This window comes from Anomaloglossus baeobatrachus, chromosome 1 (assembly GCF_048569485.1).
Source record: "Anomaloglossus baeobatrachus isolate aAnoBae1 chromosome 1, aAnoBae1.hap1, whole genome shotgun sequence".
NCBI lineage: Eukaryota > Metazoa > Chordata > Amphibia > Anura > Aromobatidae > Anomaloglossus > Anomaloglossus baeobatrachus.
In genome coordinates, this window is record NC_134353.1 from 590,884,661 (window position 1) to 590,904,335 (window position 19,675).

Sequence of the window (19,675 nt, forward strand, 5' to 3'; positions counted from 1 at the left end):
GAGAAATGGAAGAGCAATCAGACTGCTAATCGTTATAATCCCCTAGGGGACCTAGTAAAATAAAAAAAAAGTTTAAAAAAAGTTTTAAAAAACTAAAAAAAAAAAACCTTAAAGTTCAAATTACCCACCATTTGACCCATTGAAAATTAAAGGGTTAAAAAAATAAATATACACATATTTGGTATCACCGCGTTCAGAAACGCCCGATCTATCAAAATCTAAAATCAATTAATCTGATTGGTAAACGGCGTAGCGTCAAAAAAATTCTAAATGTCAAAATTATGTTTTTTGGTTGCCTCAAATTTTGCTCAAAATGCAATCAAAAACATAGCATCTACGCAAAAATGGTACCATTAAAAATGTCAGTTTGACACACAAAGAATAAGCCATTACTGAGCCATAGATCCTGAAAAATAAGACTGCCATGGGTTTCGGAAAATGGCGCCAAAAGTGCGCCACTTTTTTTGGACAAATTGTGAATTTTTTTAACCCCTTAGATAAAAGTAAACCTATAAATGTTTTGTGTCTACAAGCTCATACCGACCTGAGACATCACACCAACATATCAGTGATTAAATTCATGGTTTCATTTAAAAGTACACCTCATCCTGCAAAAAATCAAGCCCTTATATGGTAAGATTGACGGAAAAATAAAAAAGTTACGGCTCTCGGAAGAAGGGGAAAAAAAAAACAAAACGGAAAAATGGAAAATCGCCCAGGGTGAAGGGGTTAAAGCAGGACAGTTAGACTTACCGAGATTCCCCGTGGCTGTCACACTACTTCACTGTCACTCATTAGATCTAATACATATGCAATGCTTCCCCCATCTACCCTCCCTGCTGGCATCTGTGACTGGCTGCAGTCAGACTGCCGGCGTGTTGGTATCTCTAATTGGCTACCCTCACAGAGGCTTTCTTGGTCCCCTAATGGAGTGTAAAAATAAATAAATAAAAAAATGTTGCCGGGTCCCCTGTATATTGATACCCTGCACAAATAAAGCATGGGTGTTATCTCAGCTGTGTATCATAATAAGAGGACCCCATGCAGCTTTTTAACATTTTTTTTAAATAAATATATTTTAAAAAAGCGTGCTCTTCCCCAAAATTTTGATACCCAGCCATGGTAAAGCTGACAGCTGGAGTCTAGTATTCTCAGGCTGGGGAGGCCCATTGTCATTGCCCCCCTAGCCTAAAAATAGCAGCCTGCAGCTGCCCAGAATTGTTGCATTCATTAAATGTGACAATCCTGACACTTTACCCTACTCATCCCGATTGCCCTGGTGTGGTGGAAATCGACGTAATGACAGCTCACAGTTACCTTAAAGCCTTAGATTAGTATTAGAGAGGGATCTATGAGACTCCCATTTACTAATACTATAAGTAAAAATAAATAAACACCAAACACTGAGAAAAATCCTTTATTTTTATTTTTTTTTAAAAAAAAACCCTTTTTCTCTAAATTATTAACCATAAAACACCCAATTCTTACATATTACAAACTACAACGTCCTACAATGTCCCCAGCTCTGCTACATACCGAAGTCGCAGTGCTCGGACACATTAGAAAATGTGACAACCTGCTGTGGCTTCAGGAAGAGACTGAGTGAGTTGCAGCTGTGAACAGTGAAGTCACTGAGTTTATGTGCAGTAACAGCTGAAGGTTCCCACAGTACCCCACTTATGACTGCAGGTAAATTCACCTCAGTTGACCTCATTGAACTCTGGTCACTGCTGTTTAACCATTTAAATGTTGCTTTTATTCCCTGACTGCAGCATTTAAATGGCAAAATTCTGTAGCTTCTATGTTTGTGCTTTATTTTCTTCTGCAACACTGCAATATTGTGATATATAATACAAGCATTCAAATATAAGAAAAGTGCAAAGCTTACAGTACCCCTTTGTTGCCAGTTCAAAAAGAAAAGAAATTTAAGCCACAAACCAAAATAAATTTTCACTATATATATATATATAAAATTGTAAGTATGATATTCCACATGAATGGTATAAAAACAAGACTCCAAAAAACAATGATCAAATTGTGGCTTTTTACCTGCTGTGACAGCAGATAAAGGTGAAGAGCTAAATGAGTATAGTTATTTATTGTTTTTTAACCCCTTGGCGCTAAATCCATTTGCTCGATTCATATGAAGCTAGCCACTATTTATCCAAAAATTCGGACTAACTTGATGGCAGAAATTTTGAGAAATTAATATTGAAGGATTTCAATCATCTCCAGCCAATAGATATATCTCATTGGGTAAAAGTAAAATCTTTAATTCTCAAAGATAAGGCCTTTTAGTTTTAGAAATATATATCTACAAATAGGGAAGACTCACTTTAATATTTCAATGATCTAGTCTTCCAGTGTTACAACAGGAATAGGCACTTTTTTGCTAGAACATGTTTTCTGCCATACATTATTACTAAAGCATCTTAGGTGTGGCTCATAAAAGCTATAAAAGCACAGCTGTTCACAGATTGCCAGGACATTTTTCCATCTGACACCTAACACAGAAGAAAGAAGGCTGCTGTTATAGTAAGGTATGTTTAATGCATGTATTACCATAAGATTACCTAATGTTTTTTATATTTTTAACACCTTCACCTCCCAGTCTGTTTTCACTATCCTCACCAGGCCAAATTTTACAATTATGACCAGTGTCACTTTATGTGGTAATAACTCTGGACCATTCCAATGCATCCCAGTGAGTCTGAGATTGTTTTTCTTGACATATATCATTTATATTTCTTCATGAAAATATTGAAAATTTGACAAAATATAGGAATATTTCACAATTTTCAAATTTAGAATTTTTATGAACTTAAACCAGAGAGTTATATCTCACAAAGTCATTCATAAATAACATTTGCCACATGTCTACTTTAAAAAAAAGTATTCTTTTAAAACTATCTTTTGTTAGCAAGTTTGAAGGGTTAAAAGTTGTTTTTAATTGCAATTTTTCCAATAAAACTTAGAAGACCATTTTTTTCCGGCACCACATCACATTTAAAATTACCTTGATTGGCTTATGTGAAAGAAAATACCCCAAATTGACCCCATTTTGAAAAGTGCACCCCTGAACATGCTCAAAACCACATTCAAGAAGTTTGTTAACTCTTTTGGTGCTTCACAGTAATTAAAGCAACATGCAAAGACAAAATTAAAATGTTACTTTTTTCCCACAATAAGTTTTTTAGTAGAAAATGAAAATTTGTTGTGCAATTACTATACCTATACCTTATATGTGGTGGAGAAATATTGTATGGATGCAAGAAAGGGCTCTGAAGAGAAGGAGCACTATTTGAATTTTGGAGTGCAATACTGGCTAGAATAGACAGCACACAGGGTAAAAATCAATTTACTAATCTAAAACTGTTGCTTTAACCCCTTTCTTTCATTTCCAAGAGAGTACCAGGAACATGTATCCTACACATTTGTTGTGCAATTTCTCCTGAGTAGGCATAATGCACAATTCCACCTTCTTTGGAAGTGGAAATGGGCCTCCCAGTCCCTACCTCTTGGGTTTCGCTAATGATACATCTGCCCGTGTTAAGCATTATTATTTTTTGGTCAGAGTGTGAATTTGCTTGCATTACTCTTGGTTGGGAGGATTTTGTGGTTTTGTGGAATGCTGAGAAATATATATATATATATATATATATATATATATATATATATATATATATATATATATATATATATATATATATATATATATATATATAATATATATATATAATATATGAATAAAATGATAAAAATAATAAAAAAATAAATAAATGAATGAAACATGGGAAAAATGAAGTTATCCTTATAGGATGGATTAAGACTATTGTGACTCATGCTGGGGTGTAGTGCATGAAATCAACCTGCATGATGACTTGTGCAATATATTTTACATCATACTTTACATATAATGGAGCCTACAGCACTTCAAAGAAAGCTTGTGTTATTCAGAGAACAGGTTATGGGAATATCTTCTTTAGCTGAATGGATTAATTTGCGCTTTAGGGTGGCACTAAAAGCTACTGAAGACGCCTCAGTAATCAAAAGTATATTATTTCAAAGCAGTAAGTTTGTCTTTGTGTTTGCTATAAAGCAAACAAATTGGGGAGATGTTTTTATTTTAAGAAATATTTTGTGGACGTGATATCATGGTATTAACTAATATATCATTATTACAAGTTTCCCTCCTGCTCCGGTTAGTGGCACCTTCATCGCAGTCTGCATAGCTCTCCTGTCCATAAAATGAGCGTTGGGGGAAGAACATGTGACCAGAGCGGTCCATTAGCCCCCTCCAATTCAAAAACACTGCACGAGAAATCTGTGTTTCAATTGGAGGAGGCTAATGGACCGCTCTGGTCACATGTTCTTCCACCAACACTCATTTTATGGACAGGAAAGCTGTCTTGTCTGAAAAGAAGGCTAAACTAACAAGTACAGGAGGAGAACCTGTAATACCTATATATTAGTGACACAATACATTTCCTTATTGAAAGGTAAAGTGGACAACTCATTTAAGTCTTTTCGATATTCCTTTTCATTTTTTATTTTTTTTTTGCATAATAGGGATTACAGACATAGTTTTCTCCAAAAAAAGGAAATCACATTCTTTTATTGATTAAAGGAATCTGTCACCAGGTTTTTGCTATGCAAGCTGAAGCCAGCAAGCTGCAAAGGTTAACGTAGAAAGTTCATGCATGCGTGTTTTTTCACAGTCTGATCTTATGTTTGCTGTTTGTTTAGCAGCAGGACTTATGATTACAGGACTACAATGTCATGAACACAGCAGTCCGGAACACCCCCTGCTGTGATTGTACAGTCAATGTACAATCTCTATTAAGAGCGTGGTGTGAGCGGGGACAGCTCCTGGGCTCAGCTACATGAGTAAAGCTAAAAGTGCAGATTATTTCAGAACGGCTGCAGCCAGTAATCTAAGTGATACATCATTAGATTCAGGATTTCTTTGCCTACATTATGCTACTCTGAGATGTGGTAGCAAAAACCTTCTGACATAATCCCTTTAAGAAATAAAAATTGCTGTAATTTTGCCAGAAATTGCATATTTTTCGTATGTCTGGTGGACACTCTAGTCCAGTGTGGGTCACTCAGCCCTAATACAGCCTGATCTATACTGGCCTAATTCAGCCTCGTGCATCCAGCCCTAATATAGCTTGGTCCATACTGCTGTAATCCAACCTGCTGTATCCAGCTGTATTACAGCCTGGTTCATAGAGGCCTAATCCAGCCTCATGCTTTTAGCCCTAATATAGTCTGGTCCATACTGCTGTAATCCAGCCTGGTGTATCCAGCCCTAATGCAGCCTGGTCCATACATACCCAATCTAGTCTGGTGCATCCAGCCCTAATGCAGCCTGATACATTCAGGCCTAATTCAGCCTCATACATCCAGCTCTAATACAGTCTGGTCCTTACAGGCTTAATCCAGCCTTGGACGTACAACCCTTGTACAGTGTGGTCAATACAGGTCTAATCCAGCCTGGTCCACACAGGTTTATTCCAGCCTTCTGCATTTTGCCCTATTACAGTCTGGTCCATACAGGCCTAATGCAGCCTCGTGCATCCAGAGCTAGTACGGCCTAGTTCATACAGGTCTAAGACAGCCTGGTGCAGACAGCTGTAAGACAGCCTGGTGCAAACTTTCCTAACAAAGTCTAGTGCATACAGCCATAATACAGCCTCATGCAGGCTGCTGTAATCCAGCTTGGTGCATCTGTGGTGCCCCTGACCTGGTCAGGCACCACTGAGTACTGCACCCACGCTGGGTGAGTGCAAACAGGTAATCCTAAAGGCTGGATAGGGTGTGTACGCACAGACACTAGTGACCAGGTCTCACACACACCTTAGAGGGGACCCCTGGGCAGATCCAGGTGGGGGCGTGACTTCCACATCTCGACTAGTGGTGCGGTGGAGATGCTGAAAGCGAGTTGGGCAGTGGCAGTCAGAGAGAGGAGATGGAGGAAGCCGAGTCTGAAGTGAGTATGCAAGCAAGCGGAGGCACTAGTCAGACCATGCATGTGTAGTGGCTGTTTGCGGGGGAGTTTGGATGCCACACAGTCAGCCTGAAAGACACCTCAGGAAGCGAGGTAGTTGAGTATGGGGACTCCTGGTAGACCAGGCACGGATGGGGACAGGTCCCTAGAGCCAGGCATCCATTTAGTGGCCTGCTAAAACCTGCCGGTGAGGGCACTCCAGGTGTCTCACCAACCAACAGAGTCCACAGCACATGCAGCAATGAGGGGGCCCATAAGTGAGATAGGGCAAGAAGCCATCTTTACTTGGTCCACGCTACCAGCAAAAGGGCCAGAAATTGGAGAAAAGGTAGATGGGAAGTCCCTGGATGAATCCCATATACTTCAAGTCGGGGGTTATCTGAAACAAGAAGTGCTAGGAAGGCGAGCTTACAGTCACCCCTACACCAGCCTGAAGGAAAACCTGGTCCTCCCTTTAGTGCATCTCAGTATTGCCCGGGTTGCCTCACTCTACCAGCAGAAAATGAGTAAACAATTGAAAGACATTTCTGGACTGAGACTGAGTTCTTCTGTGACCTGTTGTTCCACACACATACACAACCGAGCCCCTGGGGCCATCCTCACTCTTGGGATGCCATACCACCAGACTGCAAATACCATCAGCCCCAGTCGCTGGTTAAACTGCAGTGGCAGTTACCCATTACCCTGACCGCAAAACCGAGAGTGGTGTCACGACTCAAAAGCAAATAACGTGACATACCTGTCGCCAGAAGCCGTCCCAGAGAAAAGACCCTGCGGCGTCCCTGGAGGTGGAGCAGAGACCCTGAGACGACCGCTGCAGCAGGTGGGCGACCGGTGACACACATCGAGCCCTAATACAGTTCTTTCCCTACTTGTCATTTTTTTCGAGTGGTAAAAACATGACCAAAGTATCAAATAGGGGAAATGGCCATGGTGCTGCTGGTGGTGGTATAGTCGCTGCAGGGAGAGGATGTGGTCAATTTGTACCTGCTGTGTGTGCAAATGAACCACCTTCCTCTTGTGTAGGCAGGCCACAGGATGATCTGCAACATTTCGTAGGCCCGAGTAACACTGAATGAATGGTGATGGTAGAATATGTAGAGGCAGTTTCAGATTGGATGGCTGACAGTGCCTTGAGTTTGTTCACATTGTCTTACACCCTGTCACTGGCAGGAAGCGTACAGTTGGTGTCGCGGGTGGAGGAGGGGACGCTGCGCTCACCCACTGCTCGGGTTCGGCTGCTGCTGCTGCTGTTGCTCGATGGTGGCTCGAGCGGTGGGCCGGATCCCGGGGACTCGAGCGGCGTTCCTCGCCCATGAGTGAAAGGGGGGTTGGTGTGTGGTTTGGGGATATTGTCTGCGACGCCACCCACGGTTGTGGTGAAGTTGTGACACCACCGCTCCTCTGGACGGGGATCCCGGGAGCGATGACAGGGAGCAGCTTGGATGTTGGTTCTCCCCTCCGTGGGTAGGGGGGTTGGTTGTCCCGGGGCCCCGGTGAGGGTTTGGGGATGACAGGCGGGTTACGGGGCCTGGTGAGGTGCAGGGTCGCGGAGGCAGCGCTGTGCCGCACGGCACGGTGGTACACACTCAGCCAGTAATTTACACTGAGTCTCTGGTCAAACAAACGGCTGGATAGACGGGTCCCCCAGGCGGCTGCGGTTGTTCTCCTCCAGGTAGGTTGATGGTGACTGCCTTTCCCTGCACCTGTGTTGTGTTTACGGTTCCAGTGGCTTCCCACCGGTAACCTACTCCCCAGCTTGGATGGATGCTGAGGGAGCCCCTTTTGCCCGCAGGCTCTGGCCCTGGGAACTGTAGCCTTGGCGGTGACTGTGTTTCCCTTTACGGTGTGAGCTGTTGCCTTCAATCGGGTCTTGACTGCTGGGAAACCCCGGAGGTTCTCTTCGCTAACGGATTTGACCGGTTTTACGGCGGCTCTTAGCCTGGTCGGGGTCCGTAGGCCCTGCCGAATGGTGCTGGCTTCTCTTCACTCCCCGATCCGGTACCGGCGGGCCACCGCCCGTCCCCGGTCCTTACGGTTCACTCCAATCAGCCTCTCCTGCAGACGGTCACCACCGCCTGCCAACCTTGCTGTATGTGCCTGGGCCACGCACTCGGACACGGTCAGTCTCCTCTACTGCCACTTCACTCTCCAAACTAATCTGACTGCCTTTTCCCGCCTCCAGGACTGTGAACTCCTCGGTGGGCAGGGCCAACCGCCTGGCCCACACCCTGGTGTGGACATCAGCCCCTGGAGGAAGGCAACAAGGATTTGTGTTTGACCTAGGTGTGCCTAGCCGGGGTGTGGGGTGTGGTGGTGTAGTATCTGTGATGTCCTGGCTTGTCCAGGGCACCACATTGGCACCTGAGGACCATGGGCATCTTTCTTCCACCTCACTCCCTTGCACATCTGCCAATCAGTGTGAGCCCCAAATTATACAGCAGTCACTATGGCTTTTTGATTACTCCACTGACTGGGGTTCCATGTCCCATTCATTTGGCCCTGCCCCAAAAGTGGAAGACACTGAGTACGCTAATGCCCAATAAATACTAAATAAATGGGCTAATAATTATCCAACACCGTAGAGCTTTACATCAGTGAATATTTTTTTGACAATGGCAGGAGTGCAATAAGCCTTGGATGATTGCATTGAACTTTATAAATATGCCCAATGGGACAAAGTGTTTAATTTTTGGACTGTATGCCAACATACTCTAGTTGAAAGACATTTATAACCTTGCACTTATTGAAAATGGAATCAAATTGTATTCATCCTTCTAATATATTGGTGCATTAATAAGTGGAAATAAAGTGAACTATTTTCTGATGTATGTTCTGTAGAAATAATTATTAATTGAATAAACATTGAGAATTTTTCTTTGGATATGTAAATTGAAAGTAAAGATATAAATATTTTACAAGACGCTTTATTACTGCTATTTTTTCTTAATATTGCACTGATACCCAAACACTTGTGTTGGAGGATGAGTAAAGCCTACTCTACACGGTACAATCTATCGTGCAATTTCATGATCAATTGTACCCGCCCCTGTCGTTTGTGCGTCACGGGCAATTAGTTGCCCGTGGCGCACAAAGTCGTTAACCCCCGTCACACGCACTTACCTGCTGTGCAACGTCGCTGTGCGCGGCGAACATCCTCTTCCCGGCGAACATCCTCTTCCTGAAGGGGGAGGGACGTTCGGCGTCACAGCGACGTTACACAGCGGCCAGCCAATAGAAGCGGAGGGGCGGAGATGAACGGGACGTAAACATCCCGCCCACCTCCTTCCTTCCGCATAGCCAGCGGGAGCTGCTGTTCATCGTTCCCAGGGTGTCACACGTAGCGGCGTGTGCTACCCCGGGAACGATGAGCAACCGGCACCATTTTAATTAAACAAGATTATGAAACCGAGCGACGAGTACACGATTCACGATTTGTGAGCGATACTGCATCGCTCGGAGGTGTCACACAGCCCGACGTCGCAAGCAATGCCCGATGTGCGTTACAAAAGCCGTGACCCCGACGATCTATCGCACGATAGATCGTCTCGTGTAAAGCACCCTTAAGTGGCAGGGTTGGTGCATATTGTCTGCGGACCACCACAGCATATCTCTGAGGATGACAGAAAACAGGTCCCAAATGCATTTGGCAGTGTGCAGACTAGCAAGGAGGGCTGAAAACAGGCTATGTAGGGGCCCTTTTTAAATTGTGGGGGAACTGCTAATCTTGCCTGTGTGAGTCAATTGTAAAAAGAGTCTCTGTATGGGCCTTTTTTGAAAATCATTGCTGTGTGGGTCAACTGTGAAAACAGGCTCTGTATCAGTGTTTTTCAAAATTATTGCTCTGTGGGGGAACTCTGCCAATCTTATCTGCCTGGGTCAACTGTGAAAAAAGACACTGTAGCGGCCTTTTTCAAAATTGTTCATCTGTGGGGAAACTGTTCTTTAGCTGTGCTAGTCAACTGTGAAAACAGGCTTTCTGCAGAACTTTTTTTAAAATTTTCCCTCTGTGGGGAACTTTGCCAATTTTGGCTGTGTGGGTAAATTGTTAGAACAGTCTCTGTAGGGGTATCTTTGAAAATGTTTCCTTTGTAGGAAACTGTCAATCTTGGCTGTGTGCATGAACTGTGAAAGCAGGCTTTGTAGGGACCTTTTTGAAAATTGTTGATCTGTTAGGAAACTTTACCAATCTTGACTGTGAGTTAACTGTGAAAACGTGCACTATAGTATTTTTTTTTTTTTTTCAAAATGTTGCTTTGTTGGGGAACTCTACCAATCTTGACTGTGTGAGTCAACTAAGAAAACAGGTTCTGTAAGGGCTTTTTTGAAAATTGCTGCTATGTTGCGGTACTTTGCCAATCTTGGCTATGTTCATCAACTGTGAAAACAGGCTCTGTAGGTTTTTTTTAAAAAATACTCCTCTGTGGTGAAAGTTTACAATTTTACAATCTTGGCTGTGTGCTTCAACTGGCATAACAGGCTCTGTAAGGACCTTTTTGGAAATTGTTGCTCTGTGAGGAGAAACTTTGCCACTCTTGGCTGTCTGGGTCAACTGTGAAAAAAAGCTTTGTAGGGCCTTTTTTGAACAGTGTTGCTCTGTTTGCTCTGCAAATCTTGGCCCTGAGAGTTTACTGTCAAAATTGGCTTTGTAGGAACCTTTATTTTTGTTGTGTGGGGGGACTCTTAAAAGCCATGCAGCAGACTGCCATTTCAATCCAAAATTCAATGATCAGCTTTTTAACTGCATCAGCTATAGTGTAAGGAAACTGCAGCTAAAATATTTGTTCTGTGGAGAAACTGTGAATACAGGTATTGCAATAATTTGATAGGCCATGTAATACTCTGCACTTTTTTGGAGTGCAAAGATTGTAGAGAACATCAAATAGGGGATGAGGACCAGGTGTTGCTGCTGGTGAAGGATGTGGAGCAGTTGCAGGGAGAAGACATAGTCGATGTGTGCCTGCAATGTGCCCAAATGAAACACCTTCCTCTGGTGCATGCAGACAACAGGATATTTCTCAGCATTCCACAACATCTTGCATAACCATATGACACGCTTCATGTTAGCAGAGGATAGCGTTTCAACAGCATGGTGGAAGAGTATCCATACATTTACATATACTGAGTGATAGGTTTGCCCCATTAAGTTCCAATTCATTCACTTTGTCTTCCACTGGGACCCCTCTTAATCATAGCCCCAGTACTGACAACAAACAAAATAGAAACTGAGTCCTTTTCCAATATTCCTATCTGTAATATTCAGGTGTGGCTGCATGCTTTAAATAATATTTTTTTCAAACAAAACACTTTGGACCCCTGGGACACTCAGTAAACAGCATCGGGAAGGCGCCCAAAGGTAAAGGGGCTGGGATTGGTGGACCACCAGCTCGATACCAAATATAATTACAATCTTTTTAACTGCAGCAGGTGTAGTGTACTCTGCTAGAGCTGAAACATAGACTCTGTAGGGGAAACTGTGAAAATAGGCTCTGTGGCAGCTCTCACAATTTTTGCTTTCTGTAAGTCAGCTTTGAAAACAGGCTCTGTAGGGGACACTTTTTAAATGTGGCTTTTTGGGCAATTCTGAAATCAGTCTTTGTGGGAGCACTCTTAAAATGTTTAGTTTATTAATTTACTTCCTATGTAACCCTAATTGCTATTGTGACAGAACCCCATTAAGTTATTTCTCAATCTACATTTGTTTGTAGGGCAGTTTTCCTGCTCGTTCCCCATTTATACCAATTTACAGCACAGAAGTTTGGGTCTCTATTAAAGATGAGTGAACCTTTGAAAGTTAGGTCCGGCAGGTACAGTTAAACCTTAAAAAAGTTTGGCTTTTGCCCCCAACTGGAACCTCAATGGAAGTCTTTAATTGGCAGTTTGTGGCTCCCCCCACATGCTTCCAGCAATAAGCAGAACACTTTCGGGACAAGGTGGGCAGGGTTTTCAATTATTTTTTTTTGTTTGGGCACACTACATCTGATCACTCTGATTTTACCCCCAGTGCGAGCCGTTCAAAAACTGCACGCGGCTTGCATAGGGCTGAACATAACTCATACCGAAGCACAGCGATGCTCGCTTGAGTGGTTTGTACTCTCACTCGAACGTCAAACCCAAATTTAGTTTTTTTGGTAGTCGGTTTCCGAACCCAACTTCGAACATCAAACCTCAGGTTCACTCATCCCTAGTCTCCATTGACTTGTATGGGGTTTGGTGTCCGAGGTCAAGTTCGAGAACTAAATCGAATCGAACTTTTAACTAAAGTACAACTGAACCCCGCGAACCCGAACATCCACATGTTCAAATAGCAAAGGGAAAGGGAATTGTTAAAAAAGCTATAAAATGATGGTATAAAGTTTATCTGCTCTCCTCAAGCTTTAAACAAAATTAAACTGGGCATTTCTAAACACACTAAATTTATTAAGAACTGTATACTTTTTAATATTCTCTGGGTCTGTGGCTTTTCATTGTAAATATGCCTCCCTATAAAAGAGTGATGGAGAGTACACTAATTAAACTGTTAAACTAGATTAGCCTGAATGTTTGGCTTTTTACTGTCTCCATTGTATCATTTCAGTAATTGTATGTTATCATGATCTAAATACTAATAATTGACTACATTTCTTAAGATTTTGAATATTTATTTCTACTTTAGAAAAATGGAAGAACAAAAGTATTCTATAGTTCAACAAATTCTGCAAGCGGCCCAGCAAACCCAGCAGACATCACAGGACAGCTATACTGTAAGTATCATTATTACTCAATGCACTTTTACTACAATGGTTCTGAAAATAATAATGACTTTCACTTGTTTTACCTTAAAATGAATCTGTCACTAGATTATTACCACATTGCATTATTATATCTCTGTTAGGTTTCAAGTACTTACTTGGTTGTGTAATCTGATATTAAAATGGGTATTTTATTAGTCTAGTTAAAAAATTAGAGAAGTCATAAGTTGAGAATGGTGGATCAATCCACAAAAGATTAATTTCGAGTCAATTTTAATGACATTTGTAGTTTCATGCAAATTCAAATATTTTAAGATTCAACTCGCAGTTCAAAAAAAAAAACTTGGAACTATTTCTAAACATCATTTTGCATTGCTGCATGACATCTTATAGATTACCACACCTTGTCTAGTGGTGGTCAGTACCAGGGCGATCACAATTCAGAGATTTCCAGTGGAGTAAAATGTGTATGACAGAGTGGTTTTCCATCTCCAGAGTTACTGGGTAAGTCTCACTTTCATGTAGAGTGTAAGCTGTTATGTTCATTCATCCTCTCTGTCCTGTAAAGTGGATGCTCTTATGGTCAGTGGGGTCCTCTCTCTTTCTCCTGTAATCTGTAAGCTCTTATAGTCAGCAGGGTCCTCTCTCTCTTTCTGTAGAGAATAAACTCTTATAGTCATCGGGCTCATCGCTCTTCTGTAGGGTATAAGCTCTTATGGTTAAAGGGGTCCTCTCTCTCTCTCCTGTAGAGTGTAAGCTCTTATAGTCAGTGGGGTCCTCTCTCTCCTGTCGAGTATAACCTCTTTGGATCAGTGGAGTCCTCTCTCTCGTTTAGAGTATAAGCTTTTATGGTCAGTGGGGTCCTCTCTCTCCTGTAGAGTATACGCTCATATGATAAGTGGGGTCCTCTCTGTATTCTGTAAGTTTTTATGGTCAGTGGGGTTCTCTACCTTTCTCTTGTTGAATCAGCAGGTTCTTCTCTCTCCTGTACAACGTAAGCTCTTATGGTCAGTGGAGTCCTCTCTCTGTCCTGTAGAGTATAAGCTGTTATGGTCAGCAGGGTTCTCTCTCTTTCTCCTGCAGAGTGTAAGCTCTTATGATCAGTTGGTTCCTCTTTATACTATAGAGTGTAATCTCACATGGTCAGTGGGGTCCTCTCTCTCCTGTAGAGTATAAGGGACATGCTAAAGGCCCCGTCACATGCGTTGATATGTTGTGTGATCGCATGAGCGATTGCACCCGGCCCTGTCATTTGTGCGTCACGGGCAATTCGTTGCCCGTGGCGCACAATGTCGTTAACCCCCGTCACACGTACTTACCTCCCTAACGACGTCGCTGTGGGCGGCGAACAGCCTCTTCCTGAAGGGGGAGGGACGTTTGGCGTCACAGCGACGTCACACAGCGGCCGCCCAATAGAAGAGGAGGGGCGGAGATGAGTGGGACGTAACATCCCGCCCACCTCCTTCCTTTTGCATTGCCGGCGGGATGCAGGTAAGCTGTGTTCGTTGTTCCCGGGGTGTCACACGGAGTGATGTGTGCTGCCTCAGGAACAACGAACAACCAGCGAGCAGAAGGAGGAACGACATTATGAAAATGAACGATGTGTCAACGAGCAACGAAAAGGTGAGTATTTTTGCTCATTAACAGTCGTTCGGAGGTGTCACACACTACGACATCTCTAACGATGCCGGATGTGCGTCACAAATTCCGTGACCGTGACGATATATCGTTAGATATACCATAGCGTGTGACGGGGCCTTTATCCCAAGGGCCTTAGGTGATACTCGGAACTGGGCCGAACTAGTCAGGGGATGTCAGCAGTGGCGTGGTCCGGCTCTGTGATCCTGGTAGTGTCCTTTTAATAATAAAGGGGATGATGATGGGAGTTGTATTTTCAGAGATTTTAAAGTTCATGACGCCACCTATGGTTTTGCGGCTATGTGGGCCGCCACTTCGCTGCGTGTTCCCCGGAGCAGGTGATGATGGCGCAGCTGAGGTAATCTTGCTCCCCACAGGTCGAGCGGGACCCCGGGGAGACCGTTGAAAATATGAAAAGTCTGTGAGGGCAGGTTGTGACGTAGGAGGAATGGAGACGACACCGTGGCTTTGCAATAATAGTCTTTTACTCACTGAGCCAGCTTAGTCTACCACAGTATGTTGGGATCCCCATTGATGGGTAACCGCCGATCCCGAGTAAGTCTGAGGCCAATACCAGTTCACCTCTGTTTGCCTTTCCCGGTCGTCTCATCTGCGCTGACTCTCTCCCGGCGGTCCTGAATCTCCACACACAGTGCCCTGAGCCAGGGGTCGCGGACCTCTAAAGGGACTTCTGCATATTTGGCTCCCTGATCCTCTGTGAACCCCTTCCAGCGGATTTGTGTGCTGCTTGTGGCCCAGAGGTGCGTACAGCTACCCTGGCGTCAATTGTTACTAGAAAGTCCTAAAGTCTTTTTCTAACCTAGGGATCGGGACCCCGTTTGCGACCAAATCCCTCCACTTTGGGATGTTGCCTGTTGAATAAGACTATAGGGGAGTCTGGCAAACCTCCTCTCAGTCTCCGGGATTTTCTCTTCGGCGTCACCAGGGTTGAGCAAGACCTCCAGGGTCCGGACCCCTAGTTGGTCTCCTGCCTGCTCCTGACTGACTCTGTCAACCGTCAACTTTTAAACTTAGTTCCGCCCATTTACCTCAGACACCTCACCCACCTAGCTCCCCCCCAAGCTGGTTCCAGAGACAGTGCATGGGGCTTAAGTGCCATAACCAGATTTCTGGTTGCTAAGCATTAATGGGACCTGCACAGGCCTGGATCTAATGTGTGAGGTAACAATTGGATGTTTTCAGGTTTTTGGTACATTAACCGGTAGATGGTTTCTTTCTTACCCAGGATGGGGCACCAGACCTCTGGCTGAGGTGCAGTACCTCTGTGGCGACGGTAGCCTCAAGGGTGCCAGACTAGCTCTTATGATAAGCAGGTTCTTCTCTCTCCTGTAGAACTTGAGCTCTTATGGTCAGTGGAGTCCTCTCTCTGCCCTGTAGAATGTAAGCTATTATGGTCAGCAGGGTCCGCTCTCTTTTTCCTGTAGAGTATAAGCTCTTATGGTCAGCGGGGTCCTATCTCTCTCCTGTAGAGCGTAAGCTCTTATGATCGGTGGGGTCCGCTCTCTCCTGTAAAGTATAAGCTGTTATGATAAGCAGGGGTCCTGTCTCTTTTCTGTAAGTTGTTATGGTCAGCGGGGTCCTCTCTGTCCTGTAGAGTGTAAGGTATTATGATCAGCAGGGTCCTCTATCTGTCCTGTAAAGTGTAAGCTATTATGGTCAGCGGGATCCTCTTTTTTTCTCCTGCAGAGTTTAGGCTCTTATGATCAGTGGGGTCCTCTCTCTTTCTCCTGTAGAGTGTTGAGTGCACGGCTATGTGCGCACGTTGCGTACAGTCACTGCAGAAATTTCTGCAGCGATCTGAAGAGCACATGTGTGCTTCAAATCGCTGCAGAAAATGTCCATAGTGAAAAAAAAAAGCCGATTCCATGCGCTCTGCCTGCAGCTCCTGCCATAGACAGAGCAGGGGCTGCCGGCAAAGCGCACGGAAGAAGTGACATGTCACTTCTTAGAACGCGCGCTTCGGGCAGCAGCCGAAGTGCTGCGCTCTAAGACGCCACGTGCGCACGGCTCCTGCACAATCTCCATAGATTATGCAGGGGACGCAGGACGCATGCAGTTACGCTGCGCTGCAAAGCGCAGCATAACTGCATGTATTTACGCAACGTGCGCACATAGCCTAACTCTGTAGACAGCAGAATAGGGAAGAAGGACATTAAGGAGTTGTTAATCAGGCTAAGTATGCTGAGATTGCGTTTAAACTGCCATAAATGACTATACAGTTTTTCTAACATAACTTTGTAAAGTAAGTACATCAGCCTCATCAAGGTGAAGAAACCTTATTTTTTTTTTACAAGTGTTTTTGTTTTTCTTTTGTTAAATCTGCTGAAAGAGACACACAATGCATTGTTAAATTACCTGGTGTCCTCCTTTCTACATTTTTCTGGCATAGTTTCACCAATTTCTATCCCTGCCTCTTTCTCTTAATTCCTGTAAAATAGCTGACACTTTCTTAGATTACTCTGTGCATACTGTATTTTAGATTTGCCCCTTCTTTTGGATGGAGGCCAGCTGAGAGCAGGGGGGAGTGTATCAGACTCCCAAAGCACAGTGTGTAGTTGGAAACTATCTTACAGGAACAAAAATGAGATCCACACCAAACAATTAAACTGAGTCAATTGCCCCAAAATCAATATTATACGATGCATACAGTTATATAGGGCACTAAACTCAAATAAAAATGATACCAGTTCTGTACCTGTTAGTGTTTGACTGCCTGGGAAAAATACTTTTTATTAATTCTCATACAAATGAGGACATTTGGGTACACTCTTGGAGTGACCAAGCGCTCGGTGCCCTGTTACTCCCCCTCAGTTTTCTAGTTGAGGGCTTTCCGCCTACTTCTAATTGACTCACTTGACAGAGCCTGTATTATTTGAACCTGGTCCGCATGTTTGCACACGCTCTCTGCCTCCACCATAAGCCTGTACAAAAACAGAGTATTAAGGACAGCATTGTTGGCCGGGTGCTTTTCCTCTCCTGGGCTCCTCTTTGCAGAACTATACAGTGTAGCACCTGCAAAGAAGAGCCTGTGAGAAGGATGTACTGGTGTGTGTTCCGGTGCTGAAACCGTGTACACTGCTAGGCTCAGCAGTGTCAGTGCTCATGCTCACATATGTGACTGAATTCAGGCAGTGCTCGCTCTATGAAGTGAGCAATGTCAAAGAGAACATGTGGACGGCCCTCTATATACAAGATATGGGGGAGTAACACTGCACTGAGCTCTTGGCCATGCCCCAAGTGCATCAAACCCCCCCCCCCCCCATTCAATATATTCCTTTTCCATGTAAACCCCAATTTAAAATAAATATCAAGACAATACATTTTTCTATTGGTTTATTTGGCAAAAATCGTACTTATGCATATAATATGTATATCCTTAGGAAGCTGCAGGAGTTCAAGCAGGATCAGAACTGAAACCTCGTCCCAGGTTTAACCCTGCGGAAGATGTGACGGCTTTGGAAAAGGCTATAACTGCAAAGGGTATGAGTATGACATTCATGATAAAGTAATTATGAACTGATGAAGTTCTATTGTGGTGTGTTAGCGTTGAATTTATGATTAATATTTATGTAAGTAGAGTAACTATTTTTCTGTGGAATCTGTATATTTCTCATGAACAAATATTTACCATAGGTAACCTCTATGATCGGGCATTTGTAATAAAGTTGATAAACTGACATGTGTTACAATAGTAAAATTCAGATGTGTTACTGACAATATCATTTTGTTCCTTAGTCGTTGATAATGGCACTATTATCGATATCCTAACTAAGAGGACGAATGTCCAGCGTCAGGAGATAAAAGCAGGGTATCAAAAACAAACAGGAAAGGTAAGGAGTTAATAACATACATTTACCATAGTTAACTTCTATGATTGTAAGTGTATACATTCTGCCTTATTAGGGATCTATATGATGTGGTATTTTGGTATAGGGATTCTTGCTCATCCATGTGATACTATATGTTTTTGCACGGCTTCCATGACCACTGTATGAAAAAATATTGGCATATAATAACATTTTTTACTTAAAAACACATCCATGAAACGTTTTACTTTTAATTTTTTTTTCATAGACACTTTGGTGTTGATAGGGTATGGTTTATCATGGCTTGGCTTGTTATGTGTTAGGCTTCTTGAGCCATGTAGAGGGGTTTAGCTGAATACACATTTTTTGTGAAAAGTTTCAGAGGACAATAAACATCATAATTGAAACCCCAGATCAGACTCCATAATTCAGATATTCAGGTGACTCCCCCTGATTATATTCCAATAGTAAAACTCTAGATCAGATAATACAGTCCCTAGACCCAATATAAATATTCAGACCTTTGATTGTACACCCTATATTCAGATGCAAGACTTCATAATTTAGACCCTCAGATCTCCAAATTCAGATTCTAGATCAGATTTATTTAAAGGGAACCTGTCACCAGATTTTAGCATTCTAAACCAAAACTAGCAGCTTAAGCAGTGCCTGCACTGCATTCGATAAAGGTGCAGGTTATCCTCTGACTTCCCCTGTAAACGCCACAAATACCTTTATGATACCTCCCATGTATGTTAATTCATGGGTCCGGTCAGATGGGTGTCCTATTTCTCGACTCTGCCCATCCTTTCAGTGCTGATCACTGTCCTTATTTGATGATTGACAAGGATGATGTCAATTGCGTCATCCATGTATCCAGTCAAAATTTTGCGCCTGCTTAGAGATCTCACCAGTTCGTGCATGCGCACCTATGTTTTTAGCTCTGCCTACAATAGGGCAGATCGAAATGCGTCTGCGCGAGATGACAACGTCTCTGCGCAAGTGCACAAATTTGCCTGGCTACGTGGCTGGCACAGGAGGCACATCCGCATCAATCATCAAAGGAGGATAGCGATCAGTGCCAAAAGTAGGGACAGGTATCGCTGCAAAATAGTAAGCCCATCGGACCAGAGCTATGAATTTGTATACATGGTGGGATATATTACGAGGGGCTACTGATAATTCTTTGGCTTTAACCCGAAAGAAATAAGATTGGATGATGAAACTTTACATTTATTCCACATACTCTCCACTGATGTCAACACACTTCTTACATTGGTATTCCAAGTTCTGTAAGGCTAGCAAAAAGAAGGATTTTCTTTGTTCCTCAAACTTAAGCTTTGGAAACAGATGATAGTTGGAGGGAGCTAGATCTGGTGAATAACTTGGGTGGTCAACCAGCTGGAAGCCCAGCTCTGCCAGTTTTGCCTGGTCGCTTGTGCAGTGTGAGTGGAGGAATTGTCTTG

At 43.3% G+C, this 19,675-nt stretch overlaps 1 protein-coding gene across 1 annotated transcript in view; it reads left to right on the forward strand.

Annotated features, from left to right (window-relative positions):
* Positions 1-2,461: 2,461 nt before the first annotated feature.
* The window catches only part of LOC142245378 (annexin A1-like), a 69,961-nt gene continuing 52,747 nt past the window's right edge, over positions 2,462-19,675 (forward strand). Inside the window, exons 1-4 of the mRNA XM_075318038.1 lie at positions 2,462-2,540; positions 12,669-12,756; positions 17,784-17,883; positions 18,139-18,233. Of these exons, the coding sequence (XP_075174153.1) occupies positions 12,673-12,756; positions 17,784-17,883; positions 18,139-18,233 (279 nt within the window). The 5' untranslated portion in view covers positions 2,462-2,540; positions 12,669-12,672. The remainder of the gene's footprint in view (positions 2,541-12,668; positions 12,757-17,783; positions 17,884-18,138; positions 18,234-19,675) is intronic.